This window comes from Zonotrichia albicollis, chromosome 17 (assembly GCF_047830755.1).
Source record: "Zonotrichia albicollis isolate bZonAlb1 chromosome 17, bZonAlb1.hap1, whole genome shotgun sequence".
Taxonomy (NCBI): Eukaryota; Metazoa; Chordata; class Aves; order Passeriformes; family Passerellidae; genus Zonotrichia; species Zonotrichia albicollis.
Genome location: NC_133835.1, coordinates 6859273 through 6875304, shown reverse-complemented (window position 1 = coordinate 6875304; position 16032 = coordinate 6859273). Strand labels below are relative to the sequence as shown.

General features: G+C 47.6%; 2 protein-coding genes across 3 annotated transcripts in view; one reads left to right on the top strand and one right to left on the bottom strand.

The window, feature by feature from the left end:
• Nucleotides 1–2532: 2532 nt before the first annotated feature.
• TOMM34 (translocase of outer mitochondrial membrane 34) lies at nt 2533–7331 on the bottom strand. The gene is made up of 7 exons (XM_074553386.1): nt 7197–7331; nt 7017–7116; nt 6726–6878; nt 6025–6185; nt 5614–5758; nt 4871–4997; nt 2533–3610 (listed from the first exon to the last, which is right to left on the bottom strand). Exons 1-7 carry the CDS (start codon nt 7318–7320, stop codon nt 3512–3514), a joined length of 909 nt encoding a protein of 302 aa, XP_074409487.1. The 5' UTR covers nt 7321–7331; the 3' UTR covers nt 2533–3511.
• STK4 (serine/threonine kinase 4) overlaps nt 7328–16032 on the top strand; it is a 48991-nt gene continuing 40286 nt past the window's right edge. For both annotated transcript variants that reach the window (XM_074553384.1, XM_074553385.1), the window contains exons 1-7: nt 7328–7498; nt 10201–10281; nt 11109–11237; nt 13438–13552; nt 14053–14217; nt 14619–14786; nt 15357–15494. In XM_074553384.1, coding sequence (XP_074409485.1) covers nt 7467–7498; nt 10201–10281; nt 11109–11237; nt 13438–13552; nt 14053–14217; nt 14619–14786; nt 15357–15494 — 828 coding nt within the window. In that variant the 5' untranslated portion in view covers nt 7328–7466. The remainder of the gene's footprint in view (nt 7499–10200; nt 10282–11108; nt 11238–13437; nt 13553–14052; nt 14218–14618; nt 14787–15356; nt 15495–16032) is intronic.

Sequence of the window (16032 nt, the reverse complement as noted above, 5' to 3'; positions counted from 1 at the left end):
TCCACCCCCATAAATGGGTTAGTTCCCTTGGCAGGGGCACAGACAAGGCTTTGCTTCTCCCAGGTGGAAGGATGGGCTCAGGCTGCAGAAATGAGGGATTGAAGTTTGAGGCACTGGTGGGGTGTCAGTCTGGAGAGCTGACAGAAGGGACATAGAGCATTACATTATCAAATTGCCAACCAACAGGCTCCTCTAATCCTTTCTAATTCCCTAGGAGGATGGATTTAAGAAAAACAGGATGGATTGATGCTGTTCTCCTGCAGTAATGAACCTTGTAGACCTGCAGCAATGGCCTCTGGTGTCTCCTGCTGCTCACCACAGGGTCTGTGTGTCTGTGCTGCACAAGACCAACTTTTTGAGGTGTTGTGAGGCAGCTGTAAATCAAAAGCTGCATTTCCAATGTATGTCTCTGAGCAGAGGTTCCCAGGAGTCACTGAAGTGCCTGCAAGCATTCATGACTGCATTGTGTCCCACAAGGACACCTCCTGCTTGCAGGGGGAGCTGGGACCTGTTACTGCTGCCTTTACCCTGCCCTTAATGCTCTGCTCTGCCTAGCCAGGAAAGGAATCTCAGTCCCTGGAGACTCCTCAGTGCTTGAGGCTGGTGATGCACTGACCTCACCTGACTGCAGGAGCACACCTCCACCAGCACCACCCACCTGCTTTCTGTGCAGCTTCTGCTGCTTTTGCTGTCTCAATCTTCCTTCTGTGCTGTATCATACTCTCCCTTCAGCTCCCTGCTGAGTCACCCCTCCTACCTCTTGTTTTCTTTCCAGCATTTTAATAGAACCACTTACACATTTGCTCCTGCATGGTGTCTGCTCTGCTCCACTGGGATTCTTTGCTGGGGCTTTTCATCATTCCTTTTTCTCACCTTCATTTCACCAGTTCTTCCTCTGATGTCCTTAAATATTTATTTTCCTCTTAGTGGATGCCTCAGCCTGAACTGTTCACTGTTTAGATATCATCTCCTCAGTGAGATGTTTATAAAGGACTTTAATTCATTTAATATACAGGACCAATATTTGTTATTTCTCTAAGTGTCAGGGGCTGGAAGCTTTTCTGCTTGGTCTCTAGAGGAAAAACATGTTATTAGCAGGAGTGTAATGCACAAAAGGAGGGCTGGAATGGACATGTACAGGTAAACTTCATTCTGCTGTTGTTTAGCTTGGCTGCAGCCTTTTTTCAGGTGTAACAGGGCACTTCAGGTGTGCCTGTGACACCACCTACAGTGCCAGGTGTCTGTGCTGGGTGAGCCCTCCTTAAAACCAGAGGTGGGGCCCAGGAACACAGGGATAGCAGAATAGCCTCTGAAAGGATGTGAACAAGGACAAGAGGTTTTAAAATGATGATCAGAAAAGGTGAAGCTGGCACTTGGATCCCTGATGATACTGGAAATTATTCAGAGTAGCTCCCTGGCCGCAGTCCGAGGCTTTAGGGAGTTGAGGTAGCAATGCAAATGAGTCTGGAGCAGCTGCTGTGTCTGAGAGGGGCAGGTGAAGGTGAGTCCCTGTCACAAACCCCCTCTGTGTCCCTTTGCCCATCTGGGCAGTGTCAGCACAGACAGCAGCCCCTCAGCAGGAGCAGAAGTGACCCTGAGCTTGCAGTGGTGCCTCACTGCTGCTGTTGCTGGGGAAATCTTTGGTATCAGGCACAAACAAACCTGCTGTTTTGAGGGGAAGGAGATGGTGACTGCTGCTGCTTAGGGGTGCTGTAATGAGCTGCTGTTGAACAGCGCAGGTGTCTGCCACTCAGGGACCAGCAGGGCTGCCAAAAGGAGAGCTCTCAATTGAGTGAAGCCAGTCCTACTTCTGGACTCTTGGACTCCCTCTCCTAGTGCTTCTGTGCTCTGCTTCCCCTCCCTGGAATCCATCACAGCTGCCCCAACAGCCTGGGCAAGGGCTGGCTGTGGGATCAATGGAGCTGCCAGGCTTGGAAGCAGGAATTGAGTGAATGGAGCAATCTGTGCCCCTCAGGGAGGGCTTGTTCCAAGCCCTGGCACATTACAGCTGATGGAGTACAGCCCTGGGAACTGCAAAAAGCTGTTTAATGTCAGGCTAAGGTAAGAGGTCTTTGTCTTCAATGGCATTACAGGGATTGCTCTCAAAATTCAATTCAGTGGGGTACCTGCCTGAAACACTGCTGGGAGAGACAAGGTAGGAAACAAATATTTTTGAACCCTGACCAAGGGCTAGTTTCTCATTATCTTATTATACTGTATTATGAGATAGATCAGGTCTAGTATTGCCCAGAATTTTACTAGCTGAAGTAGAGGGCAAAGCTGAATAATGGTTGGAAACCCTGATGCAGTGCTGTGCTCTCCTTGCCATGCCTTTCCCAGCCCCAGTGTCCCTGGAGCTTTCTGGCTCTCTGAACTCTTAACTTTAATAGCAACTATGAGCTGAGGTCACTGTCTGAAAGAGCAAAGCCCTGTACAGTGCCTGAAGGCCTCTGACAAACGGAGGAGACAGGATGAAATGGTTAAGCATGTGTTTCCCTTCCCCTATTCCATCCATCACAAAAAACACAGTCCTAGAGTGAAAATAAACATGGCTTTAATGAGAACAAGTTTTAACATTTCACAAGTAACTCCAAGTATCTCTTTCTCTACCATTTAAAATCAGTGCCACCAATATCAGATCAGGAGAAATTTAAACATGCATTGAAGTAGTAAGCCAGACCTCAGCTGGGGTGTTACTGTGTATTTTCCTCCCTCTAACACCCCATAGCGACTGCTCCAAAAGGCACAGAGGAGCTAAAGTGGTTTTTTTTTTGTTTTTGTTTTTATCTTTACAAAAAACACAAGACAAAAAAAAACCTTTGCAAAATTCCCAAGCACCCAGAATCTGAAAGAATAGTGCACAGTGTAACAAGGCAGGCTGAACTTGCTGCTGTTCTCTTAAATGTACAGAATAATTCAAGAAAGCTGCTACTGTAAACATCTGCCCAGCCACACAAAGCAGCAGAACCCAGCTGAGGGCCAGCAGGCATCAGGGGCGAGAGGGAACAAGCTTGGCCCTGTGCAGTAACTGTGCCCCTGCCACAAGAAGGGTATGTGGTGCTCTGGCAACTACAGCAGTTCTTGCAGCCACTTTCTTTCAGTAATAGCAGCACAAATGCAGCAAAACTGTCACCTGAATAAGGACTAAAACCCCTCTGCTTGTAGCTCTTCAGACAGAACAGCCACTCCTGTGCATCTCAGCCAACATGTAAAGAGTCCCTGAGGCCAATATAGTTAGAGGCAAGTTGACTTCAACCAGGAAAATGAACCTAAATGCCTCTTGGGGAGGGGCACTAAAGCTATGCATATCACAGAGCCAGCTGAATAGAGTTTGATACAGATTATGTCTTAGCAATCACTGTGCTGGTACAGAACCTCTCAGATCTCAGCAGCACTGGAAAATAGATAGATTTAACACCAATCCTGCATTGACTGGTCCCTGTATCAACAGCAGAAGGAAAAAGCTTTTCTCTGCAGTGGAAAAGAAAGCTTTCCTGGTTGCTTGGTTACCCTAGGCTCTGTTCAGTTCTTGCAGTAATCTCAGTGCAGCTGTGTTCTTTGGTTCAGTTTTCAACAAGCTCTTGATGTCAGCAATACTTGATTTGTAATCCTAGAAAGAGAATATTTTATATTTTTATTTCATTAATAATTTATTTCATATATATTTTATTTCATTAATATGAAATCCTAGAAAGTGAAGGGCTGTTGAATTTGCAGGCAACTCCGACATGGGAAGAGATGAGAAGCTTGACTCCATGTTTCAGAAGGCTGATCTATTATTTTATGATATATATTATATTAAAAGAAAATTATATATCAAAACTATACTAAAAGAAGAAAGGATTTCATCAGAAGGCTAGCAAGGAATAAAAAGGAATGCAATAATAAAATCTTGTGACTGACCAGAGAGTCTGAGGCAGCCAGACTGTGACTGGCCATTAATTAATAACAACCGCATGAGACCAATCACAGATGCACCTGTTGCATTCCACAGCAGCAGATAACCATTGTTTACATTTCATTTCTGAGGCCTCTCAGCTTCTCTCAGGAGAAAAATCCCATTGAAAGGATTTTTCATAAAATATGTTCGTGACAGAAGGGGTAGTGCATTAAAAAAGTCTAAGGCAGAACTACTGCCCAGCAACAGAGGCAAGGACAGCACAGTCAAGCCTGTGACTCCCTCTCTGGGACTGCTCAAGCACTGGCATTGATGTAGCTATTCTAAAACATGCTCAAAGTAGGGCTGAGAAGATAATTTCATCACTCAAGTGCATTCTGACTCCAACACCAATGCAATGTGTACTCCAGTACTGACTCCTGCATTCCTTGTGAGACAAAAAGATAAAGCTCAACACAACCCTGGCCTCTGTGGGGACAAGGGACAGGATCTGTGGGAATGGCCTGAAGTTGTGTCAGGGGAGGTTTGGGTTGTGTATAGGAAAAGGTTCTTCACCCAGAGGGTGGGTGGGCAGTGGAACAGGCTCCCCAGGGATGTGGTCACAGCACCAAGCCCGAGAGAGCCCAAGAAGTGTTTGCACAATGCTCTTGGTCCCAGGGTATCATTGCTGGGGATGGTGCTGTGCAGGGTGAGGAGCTGGACTCGAGGGTCCCTGTGGGCCCCTTCTAACTCAGCATAGTCTGTGATTCTGTGAAAAGCAGCTGCCTTCAGCATCTCTAGAAATAGGACCTAATGCTGACAAACTCATGAGATTCAAAGAGCAAAGCGTGATGCCTGACTCTCAGTCCTTAAAGGTCTGATGGCAGAGGTTCTCTAGCACAGAAAAAAGCCCTAAAGGGCATCTCTGGCTCTGATCATGCACCAACAGCCATCTAGTCCTAGCCTAAAGCCCTGCAAAAACTCCTGACTTACCTTCAGCTCTTTAAGTGCTTGAGCACGCCTGTAGAGTGCCTTGACATTCTTAGGATCCAACTTGAGAGCTTCAGTGCAGTCCTGTGCTGCTTCCTTGTATTGCTTCAGACTCAGGTAACAGAGAGCTCTGCAACACATACACACACCTGCTCAGAGACCTTTGGCAGCATCCAGAGCCACAACAGCGCAGCTGCCAGGGCAGCACAGAGCTGGGCTCCAAAACCATCCTCATGTGTTGTGTCATTTATTCTGGAGCTCAAGAGTTTGTTTTATTGACAGGGAGGGGAAAAAAGGAAATGGTTTTTCAAAGAAACAAAAAGGAAGATGTTTAGAGCAACCTGCCCTAAAGACAAAGTGCACTTGGAGGATGCAGGTTCCTGCCTCTGCCAGTGCAGCACCTGCTCTGCCTGCTGCAACTGCCTTACAAGTACTTTGAGTGTTCAAGAACAGAGTCTGAGGTGTGTAGGAGAGGAGAGACCACTCAACATACCCAAGTCCTGTCAGACAAAGCAGTCAAGGGCAAAATGCCCTGGTAGCCCAGAGGGCAGTGTCTCCAAGGGGTTCTGTAGTACCTGATCAAAGAATGTTACACTACAGGGGAGGCTGCACTTGCGGTGAACCTGAGGGGGTGGTTTTGTTTTATTCATTAGTTTGAGAGCAAATATTAAACAGTTCTGCCAGGAAGTGCCATGGTGGTTTTTATACAGGTCCAAGAAATAGTTGGGCAAAGAGCTGAACAGTACCTGTTGGTGTAAGTCGCACATTCCTTGTTGAGCTTTAAACTCTCAGTGTACTTCTCTACTGCTTTTTTATGGTTTCCTTTCTTCACTAATTCATTTCCTTCTTCCTTAAGCACTCTAGCTCTTTCCATGCCAGCTGCAGTGTTGTCTGGAAATGGTGTGAAAGGATACAGAACTCTATAAAACCAACAAGAATACCACAGCCTCACAGAAAACAAATATCCCCATACCAGAGGCAAGACACACAGACATCAAAGAAACCAGAATCAACAGAAAAGGCTGTGGCAGAACCAGGCCTGGGTCTCTCCAGGCCTCAGCCCTGGCTGCAGACACACCAAGCAGGTGTGGCAGCTGTCTTGTTCATCACCCTTGGGACTACAGGGCTCTCTGCCCAGCCCAAGGGCACGCTCCCACCTCCTTCTCCCCGTGGTGCAGCTGCAGGAGGAGTGTTTGCCCCAGAGGCCTGGGCAGAAGGAACGCTCCACCTCGTCTGGGCAGAAACAGGCACTGTGGGGATTGGTGGCAGCTTCTGACGCCAGTTCACACCATCCTTTTCCAGCAGGGCTTTAGTCATCCTGGAAGAGACAGCTCCCAGTCACCCTGGCTGGGCCACGCAGTACCAGCCAGGTCACTTTTAACCTGGCTTGTGCATTAAGAACAGCATCTCTCTGATTCCTTTATATGCATCTCAGCTAGGTTTGTTCTACAGACAGGACATTTGCAAAAAGATTAATTTCACACCATCAGGGTTAAAAATACAACTGGACACGGACTGGGGCTGCTCAGGTGAGCAAGAGCCATGCATTTCACTCCTTGGTCTGGCAAGCAGAGGGCACCAGAAAGAGAACAGGGCCTATAGCAGCCTGTAAACACAGAGAGGCTTAAAGGATAGGGCACTGAACTTTATTTCACTATTTCCTTTAACCAGGCACTGAGCAAAGCAAAAAGAGTCCCACAGCAATCATTCCCAGACCTCGACCAGCACTTTGAAAGGCACTGCCAGGCAGAGGAGCACAGCCAGGGCCCCGTGTGCCTGGTACCCAGCTTGGTCCTGCCAGGAATGAGCACGGTTGGAGCAGCAGCACCAGCTGCGGGCACCGGGCACCGTTCCTCACCTGTTGACTCCATCGTGCGCCGCCTGCACGGAGCAGTCCACCTGCAGCGCCGTCTTGTAGTCCACATAGGCCAGCGAGTACCTCTCCAGCGCCTCGTACGCCGCCGCCCGCCGCAGGAGGGGCTTGATCCCGAACGGGACCAGCTCCAGGGCGCTGCGGCGGAGCAGAGAGCGCCGTGAGCCAGCGCGCCCGGGGCCGCGCCGCGCTCCGCCCGCCCCGACCGCGCCGGGATCAGCGGCTAAGCGCTCCCCGCGGCCCCGCCGGCTGTCCCCGGCCCCGCCGCTCACTCACCTGGTACAGTCGGCCACGCAGAGGCTGCAGGCACCGTCCTTGAGGTAGCAGGCGGCGCGGTTGGCCAGCAGCACGCTGCGCTCCTCGGCGCTGGCATCCCCTGCGCGGGGCACACGCGATTCAGAAGGGTGCCCCCGCTCGCCCGCCCGCTCGCCCGCCCCGGGCCGTGCCCTACCCTACCTGCGGCTTCCAGCTGCGCCAGCGCCCGCGAGTAGAGCTCGGCGGCCGGGCCGTACTGCCCGCGGCGGAACTCCTCGTTGCCGGCCCGGCGCAGCGCACCGGGGGAGCCGGGGGACGCGGCCATCGCGCCGCCGCCGCGCCCGGGAAGCCGCGCCTCTGCCGCCGGAGCCGGGGCGGGCGCTCCCCGCTGGCATCCGGCGGCGGGCGGAAGCGGCGGCCGAGCGGTGCCATGGAGCAGTGAGGGACGGAGCGGCTCGCCGACAGACCGCCATGGAGACGGTGCAGCTGCGGAACCCGCGCCGGTAAGCGCGGGGTGTGTCCCTGCCGGGAGCGGGGATGCTCCGGCCCGTGTCACCCCCTTGCTGGCGGCGCGGGGCCGGGAGCGGGGCTGCGGGCGCGCCGAGCTCCGGCCCCTTCGGTTCTCCGGAGCCGCGGGGCCGTGGGCAGCAGCCCCTGGCACCGGGCAGGTCCCTGCTGGGACAGCCCCGCACTCAGGTGCGGGAAAACGGCTGAAACCGGAACGCTGGGGAGACGGCACTGCCCGCGCTGCTGCGGGAGCTCCCGCCGGCTACCGCGGCTGTACGAGCCGTGCTGACCCGTGCCGTGCGGTGACACTGCCCCGGTCACTTGTTCTGTCGCCGCGTCTCTCCTTGGGTGAGCTTTGTGCGGGTCTGGGCCCCCGGTGCCGTGTCCGGGAGCGGTGCCCAGCCCTGGCACTGCCGCCGTGCCCGAGCACACCGAGCATACCGCGTATACCGTGCACACTGGGCACACCGGGCATACTGGCACGCCGGGTATATCGGGCACACTGGGCATACTGAGCACACTGGGCATACTGAGCACACCGAGCACACCGGCCGCACTGGACACACCGAGCACACTGTATACATCGGGCACACTGGGTACACCAGGCACAGCGAGCACACCGGGCACACGGAGCACACCGGGCACACCGAGCCCGGACCCTCGGGGGTTTCGGGGCGACCCCTGCACAGAGCCATGAGTCCGTGTCTCGGTCTGCCGGGCCGGGCCGGGCCGGGCTGCGGGACAGAGCTGGGATGAAGTGTCAGTGTCCGAATCCTATCAGTGCCTCGCAGCTGGGACCCGGGGACGCTCCGGCAGCGAACAAAGGAAGCGGCTGGCGCTGCTCCCCAGTGGCATCGGCCCCTTTGGTTAAACAGTGATGTATGTTCTGTTAAAAAACAAAACAACTTGGTTTTATTCTATAATTGCTTATGGGGCAGGCGATTAAGATTAGATCTGAATAACAACAGAGGTGAGATTGGGTTTGTGTTGCTGTTCCATCTGTGTGGTATAAACATCCAGGAGAAAGGCAGAGTGTGTCAGACAGCAGTGAGTGCACTCGGTGGAGCAGGACAATGCGAAGTAATTGGACTCCTGGTCTGTAGTAGAAATTATGCTGTTTGCTGCAGGCACAGTAGTTGTCTGATTATTGTGTTTGGGTATATGAAAAGTCTTTTTTTTTTTTTCCTTTTATGCTAGTAGAATTTAGGCCTCAACTTAAACAAGAAGGGTCTGCCTCTTGCATCACCACAAGAGCCCATTTTGGGCTCCTTAAAAATGGTCTTATGTGTTTTCTGGTTCATGTGTTACTTGCTTTTCCCCTTTTCCCACAGCTTCTTCCCTCTCCATTTTCACAGGGACAAGTAAATTCTGTTTTATGCTTATCTGAGCAGGGAAGCTAGCAGCTACTTTCAGTATTTCACCACTTCCTGAGTCTGCTTCTATATAATGTTTCCTCTGCTTCAGGAAGCCATTGTATGTGCTCCATGCGTGAGCTGCTCCTCCCTTGTGGCTTTTGTACATAAACATAATAGCCAGGGGTCAATGAATGGTTTTTCATTCTATTTCTGAAGAAATTGGGTTAAAAAGTTACATATTTAGTACAAAAATTAGTATTCCTGTGACCGGAGTCCTGATCTTTAGCAGCAGCTGTAAGAGCTTTCAGGAGCAATTCGCGGTTGCAGGCAACGTGTTTTACTTTAAACACCAGCCAGTGCTAAAAACTCTGACTCTTTTAAGTTTCTGTGTTTGAAAAACTCAAATGAGCTGACTTAGGGAGTTTGTAGGGGGTTTTGTTGGCTGGTTTTTGTTTATTGTTGTTTCAGATTTTTTTAGTTCATGTGAAAATGAAAGAGCACTTGTTTGTGGGCAGTTGGATACTCTTACTACTGACAATAAAATACTGTTTTCAGACCTTTCTGTTATGTAGTCCTTAGCTGTTTCAGGAGGTTTGGTGAACAGCTCTCCAGTGCAGACTCAAGCAAATATGATTGAGCTTCTTGTTGCTTTGTGTATGGCATCTCCCTAAAAGCTGTTCTGGGGGAAAGGGGGGCCACGTGAAGAACCACAGCACATGGCAGGTTTTTATTCCTAGAAATTATTTCAGCTGACTCTTATTAGCATTACTTTAAGAGGGATGGCATCAAGATCCTGAGAGTCAGATGCAGTTTCCTTTTTCCTGATATAATCTTCCTAGTAAATGTCCAGGCCCATGAAGTTAAGATCTGAAGTTTCGATGTTAAAAATGTCCAGGTGAGAGCAGTATTGCCTCCTGCCTCCCAACAAATGTATTCCACACATACTCTAAGCATCAGGGAAGGTGGTATTCCCTTGTTTTTTTGGTAGGCATCCTTCCATTCCAGATACTGAAATTCAGCAGATATGTTCAGTGGCTTCAAGACTGTGCCATGCTGAGATGTGACCACCAGCATATAGATCCTGAAACTGATTTCTGCCAAGAGGAGCTGTGGATTTGTGTGCCTGCTCACGTTCTATTCTTTGTAATTCCCAATCCTTTTTTGCTATTGTATACTAATAATATTGGGTCTCCTCATCAGGTGAAATAAACTTACTTCATAGTCAATTTACTTCATGCTAAACCTTCTGTATGTTTAAGTGGTGGTATTTATTCTTCTGTTTCAGCAGAGCCCAAACTGCCATAAAATTAAATGTAATAATTTCTCTCTTCTTACCCATACAGGCAGCTGAAGAAGTTAGATGAAGACAGTTTAACCAAACAGCCTGAAGAAGTATTTGATGTCTTGGAGAAGCTTGGAGAAGGGTATGTGTTGTGATCCAGTGGACCCAATGTGTATTTCTCTAGGAAAACACATCTGTGTAACAGAGGAGTGTTCTGATGTTTCATTTTTGTCATGGTCCTGTTTCTGAAAGGTAGCTACTGACATTATTTGGTTAATAACTGAATAAAGAATTTGATTCCCAGGAGCTTAATCCAACTAGCAGGTTATGGGTCAACAGTAGGGAGTTTAAAAGTTTGTGAAAAAATCCCAGCCTGGAGTTGGTGGAGCCCTGTGGGAAGTCAAAGATTTTGTACTTCATCCCTGGTACATCTTGAGGAAAATCTGCCTGGTGGAAGTGAACTTGTGATGCTGTGCCCTTTGGTGAGGCAGAGCAGCATGGGAACACTCCTGGAGTGACATGTTCACGGCCTGGAGCAGTTTGAAATGACTGAGTTGTAAATCTGCCTGGCTGCTGTAAGTAAAGAAGCTGGAAATGAGAGTGATAATGTCTGACAGGAACAAACAAACCTCTCTGACCAGAGCTGTAGTTCTTACTGATGCTCAGCTTGTACTCTGTGCTGGAAAAAGAGACTTTTTAGGTGTTGAATTTGTGTGAAAGGCCATTCCAAAGCTATGGTCAGTGTAATGATGGTATGCTCTTTCCTCACTGTCCAAGTTTGCTGACTTATTTGTATTACAGTGTTTAAAAGTTAGTGGGCTGATTAGTTACATTAAAATACAAAATATTTTTAACTAAAGGATAGTTAATGTTTTACCTGATGGTTACACTCACAAAAAGCAAAACAGTAACATTAATATTTTTAAAACATTACTATATTCAGTATTTGTTTCATGTTTTGTTTTCCAGTTCTTATGGCAGTGTATTCAAAGCCATCCATAAAGAAACGGGTCAAGTTGTTGCAATTAAACAAGTTCCTGTGGAATCTGACCTGCAAGAAATCATCAAGGAAATCTCCATAATGCAACAATGTGACAGGTAAGTGTGTGTTCCAAAACCTTTTATTGGGACTCAAGGAAAAGCCTCACCTGTGACCTGGAATTTAATCAAATTAGAGCCATGATCTTGTGTAGGAGCATTGTGGGGTAGGACAGTGGGGACGGATGGAGACGAGAGATCTCTGCAGCCAGGGCTGGAACCTGGGGTTTATTGCAAAGGGCCTGGGGGCAGGGCCCTGCTGGGAGCTGCCAGACACAGCCCAGAGCAGGCCTGAGAGAGGAGAGGGGCAGAGAGGATGAGAGGGTGAGAGAGTAAAAGGGTAAAAGCGTAAGGGAGTAAGAGTAAGAGAGAGAAGTTCCTGTTACAATACAATAAATCTTCTTCTGTGCTAAATATTCTAATTCTCACTAGCCAATCTAGTACAATATACGAATCCTACAGCATTTACATCCAGCCTATAAGAATCACTACATTACCATACTGTGTTACATTTGAAACCCTAAAAACTCCTCTTTGGGCCCCTTCTGCCAAGCTGGCAGGGTCTGCTCTGACCCTTGGGCCTGTCTGCAAGCAGAGGGTGTTGTTCCATCAAAAGGGGGATCATCTTCAGCCAGCCACACCATTGTTTTCCAGTTGTTCAGTAACTGAGGTATCTCAAAGCTTGTTTTCATTTCAATCTCGCTTATAGTTTCTATATTCTCAAAATCTTTTGCCAGACAATCATATTTATAAAGCTTTCCTGTTTCATCTTCCCCAACCATCTTGCCTTGGTGGTTCCTCCCCAGCAAGGCACAGAAAACTGTCAGAGGGAGGTTTTTTGTTTCTTTTTCAAAGGGCACGTGGATGAGAGGCGCTAATGCATGGCTGCTCTTGCGTGTGCACAGCTCTGTGCTGTCACCTGCTCTTGTGGCAGGACTGTCCTTCCTGCTCCTGTCCTGCCTCTGCAGCTCTGCTGCAGTGCAAGCTGACCTGAGCATCCCCTGAATAACCTGCTGGAAGCTCTGTGATGGTTGTTGTTCCCCTTTGTGCATGTTTTTATAGGGAGAAGTGCTGCAGTGATTTAGCCAGTGAAGAGCTTCTGGGTAGGAAAGACCCTCTCAAAGTGCAAGGCTGAAGGTTTTAAATACACTCATTTCTTCTGGTATTGTGAATCTGGCCTTAGGAAACACTACTTTGAAGGACTTCCTGTGTGGAAAGCCATTTAAAATAAATTACATGAGCAGTATAAAACTGTGGTCCCAGTCACTTACTCTACTGCATTCCACTCTCACTGTAGTTAAAGGAAGATGACTTAGGGGCAGGCAGCAGAGTGTATCTAGAAAAGAAATTGTTCCTGAAAAATCTTGCTGTGTAACTTGAAATGCATTACTACTTTCTCTTAAATTAAATATTAGTATTGTGAGGCCTAAAGTGAGACCTCAGAGTTGTGAACAGCAGAGGGAGTGAATCACTGGTGCATCACATTTTCTGTGCAAGCATTAAGGGACACTGCAGTGTGACTGACCTGCTAGTTTTAAAGCTTTTTCATTAGAAAATGTTCAGCAGAAAATAAATTAAACACACTTTTGTTCCTTAGCTTCATTCCCATCAAATCAGGCACAGTCTTTCTGTTAGTTTCTGCTTTACCTTTTCCAGAGGACACATGGTTTTTCTGAGCAGTGTACTTTACTAGGTTTTTTGCTTTTTGGGCAGCCAGATAGCTGACTGAGACAGTCTTAGGTTGTGCTGAGATCCTAAAATATATCCTGGGCTAAATCAAAGAGACAAGTAGGTTCACGTGGTAGTGGGGGAACATTTGTCTTAATGATCATGATAGTTATTTTCCAGCAAATTGTGGGCTTTATTTATTGTTTCTTTTTGTTTGCAAATGTTCTGCAGCACCTTTTCCAGGGGCTGCTGTGGCCTGTTTCCCATTCCCTGTCTTGCCCCAGCCCTGACCCTGCTGTAGCCTGGTTCAGACTGAAGGCTAATCACCCCTTGTTTCCGTGGGATTTGTGGACAGTTTAGCTCCCTGGAGTGACTTAGTGGCAAGTCATGTGAGCCCTGCTGTGGGAGCAGGCTTGGCAGGACTGGCGAGCCCTGTGCAGAATTCAGGGTGTTCTGGAATACTTCTGCTCTGGGTTGGCACTTCAGCACTGAGTTTCTAAAACATACTCAGGGTGTCTGCAGTGTATTGTGCTTATTCAGTGATGCTGGTTCCTGGTGTCTGACCCTTTGTTTTATCCCTCTTTTTTCCTAGTCCTCATGTGGTGAAATACTACGGCAGCTATTTCAAGAACACAGACCTGTGGATAGTCATGGAGTACTGTGGTGCTGGATCTGTGTCTGACATTATTCGGTTACGAAATAAAACTGTACGTGTGTCCTTTCTCCTTGGAGGGCAGGGGTGGGACTGTGGGTGTAGTATGAGTAGTTAGGGCTTAATTCTCAGAGTTCAGTGCCTGACACAACCATTGGCCATAACTTGAGAGATGCAGGTCCTTTGTTACTCTGAAAATGACAAAATTGATTACGCTGAGTTTTGGTTCTCTGGACAATTAACGGCTGTGTTGGTTTTCTTGAAAACCCAAATTGATTCCAAGCAAGACCCTACTTTGCCTTCCTTTGGTTATTTCAGGATAAGAATTACTAGCTGAGAAAAGGTTGTGGCATATGAAATGTAGTAGTGTGTTTATGTATGCTGGTTGTGATCTAATTCTGCTACGTAAGTCACTAACTAATTCCCCATTGGTATGGCAACCTTTAGTGAAGGCAATTAAGTGGCAATTAGTGAATCTCAGTAAAATACAGACCAAAGCACAATAGTACTGTGTCTCATCCACTGGTATTTGGCAGTAACTCTTCCCTTCTTCAGCTCACAGAGGAGGAAATTGCCACAATAGTGCAATCAACACTGAAAGGACTCGAGTACCTGCATTTTATGAGGAAAATACACAGGGACATCAAAGCTGGAAATATATTGCTAAATACAGAGGGACATGCTAAACTTGCTGATTTTGGAGTGGCAGGACAACTTACAGTAAGTAAAACCAGGGTGGCTCTGTACATTTCAGTTTATATTTTTAACCTGTGTGTGTGACGGGAATATGGAGCTGGACAAATTGTTCATAGATGGTTTTTAGCACTTTGCACCATGAGATGCTAAACCAGCAGCAGATTAGAGCAGATCTTCCTCTGTGGAAGCTGTTACAACTAAGTAATGGTTTGCAATAGCATTTGCTGCTTTTTTTAGTATACTTTTAAGTTCTGTGAGCACATTTTAATTGATCTTTGCAGACTTCTGTATTCTAGTCTTGCTGAGCCTAATAATCTGCATGCGTGCAAGATAATTAGGGTGATAATTAATGATGATTAATCATTAATGACTGTTTATGGCTAATACAGTTGCTGTTGTCTGAATCTTTATCCTTTTCTCCTCAGGACACCATGGCAAAGAGGAACACAGTCATAGGGACCCCATTTTGGATGGCTCCAGAAGTGATTCAGGAAATTGGGTATAATTGTGTGGCAGACATCTGGTCCCTGGGAATCACTGCAATAGAAATGGCTGAAGGCAAGCCACCATATGCAGATATTCATCCCATGAGGGTAAGGACTGTGGCCTTAAATGTATTGCTGTATGGAAAAGGTTTGATATCACAGCTGGCTGAATCATATATCAGCATGCAGTCTTGTTTTTAATGTATAGAACAAGTTGTTTTCTGTCAGTTCTTTGTACTGTTGATTAAATGAAGAACAGGTCTTTGTCAAGAAGAATCTGTATGGGAATAAAAAAGAAAATCACAATTCTCTTCTGTTAAGACATAGCTGATGCTCTGTGTTGGACGTGAAGGATATTTTTGGCTGGATTATCCGAAGTGGGTTGTTTTGGTTTTTTTTTAATACAAGCACAAATTTTAGGGACTGAAAAATGTCAGATTGACACTTCTGGAGCCCATAATGGCTCTGCCAGATATGAGCACCTAGTGAGAAAAGTCTGTTTTCTTGCTGCTTGATCCCTGTGAGCAGATTTGTGTGTAATATTGGCACAAACTCCTCAGAGGCAGCACCTGGAAAAATCCACTGTTCTTTAGTACCAGCGTGTGTTTGGGTGTATTTCTGTTGAATCGTTGGTTCTAAGCTTTGTTGTGGAAATCTGAAATCCTCTTCTGCTTTTAGGCCATTTTCATGATTCCTACCAATCCTCCTCCAACGTTCCGGAAGCCGGAGCTGTGGTCGGACAATTTCACAGACTTTGTGAAGCAGTGTCTTGTGAAGAGCCCGGAGCAGAGAGCCACTGCAACACAGCTGCTGCAGGTCTGCTTTTCCTAGGAGAGCATAAACTGGGGGAGGCTTGCTCAGCGTGGGCTGTGCTGTGTGGCTCTTGAGATGTTGGTTTCGTTTCTTGCTGCTCCTGCTCACTGCAGGTTTTACTTTTTAGTAACTTGTTACAAAAATTTCACACTCAACTTCAACTTCTCAGTTCTTCTCTAAGAACCGGTCTGACTTCAACTTCCTCTGTCTTCTCTGGGGTGTTTTTGCTGTTTTGGCTTTCAGAGTTTGTTGTTGGTTTGCTGGTTTTGTTTGGTTTGGATTTGTTGTTTTACTTTTAAGTTCCCACCAGCTCTGCCAAGAAAGTGTCTCTTAAAACACAAAACAGGGCAGGCTGAGTGTAAGTGGTTGCTCAGAATGTTCCAGGCATGGTAATGGTCTGTGTAATTGATTCTTGACAGCTAAGCAAGGAAAGAAGTAAGTGGAGCTGTGGGTGGTGAATGAGCCCAAGGTCTCACATCATTTGTGCCCTTGGAGCTTGATCTTGTTTGGAGGGTGGAAGTTCTCCCTCCTGTGCCAAACA

Coding starts and splice junctions, on each gene's coding strand:
- TOMM34 (XM_074553386.1), bottom strand. CDS start 7,320: ATGGCCGCGTCCCCCGGCTCCCCCGGTGCGCTGCGCCGGGCCGGCAAC. Junction 5,759..6,024: donor TGCACCACGGGGAGAAGGAG/GTGGGAGCGTGC, acceptor CACCATTTCCAG/ACAACACTGCAGCTGGCATG. Junction 3,611..4,870: donor AAGCACTTAAAGAGCTGAAG/GTAAGTCAGGAG, acceptor TTCTCTTTCTAG/GATTACAAATCAAGTATTGC.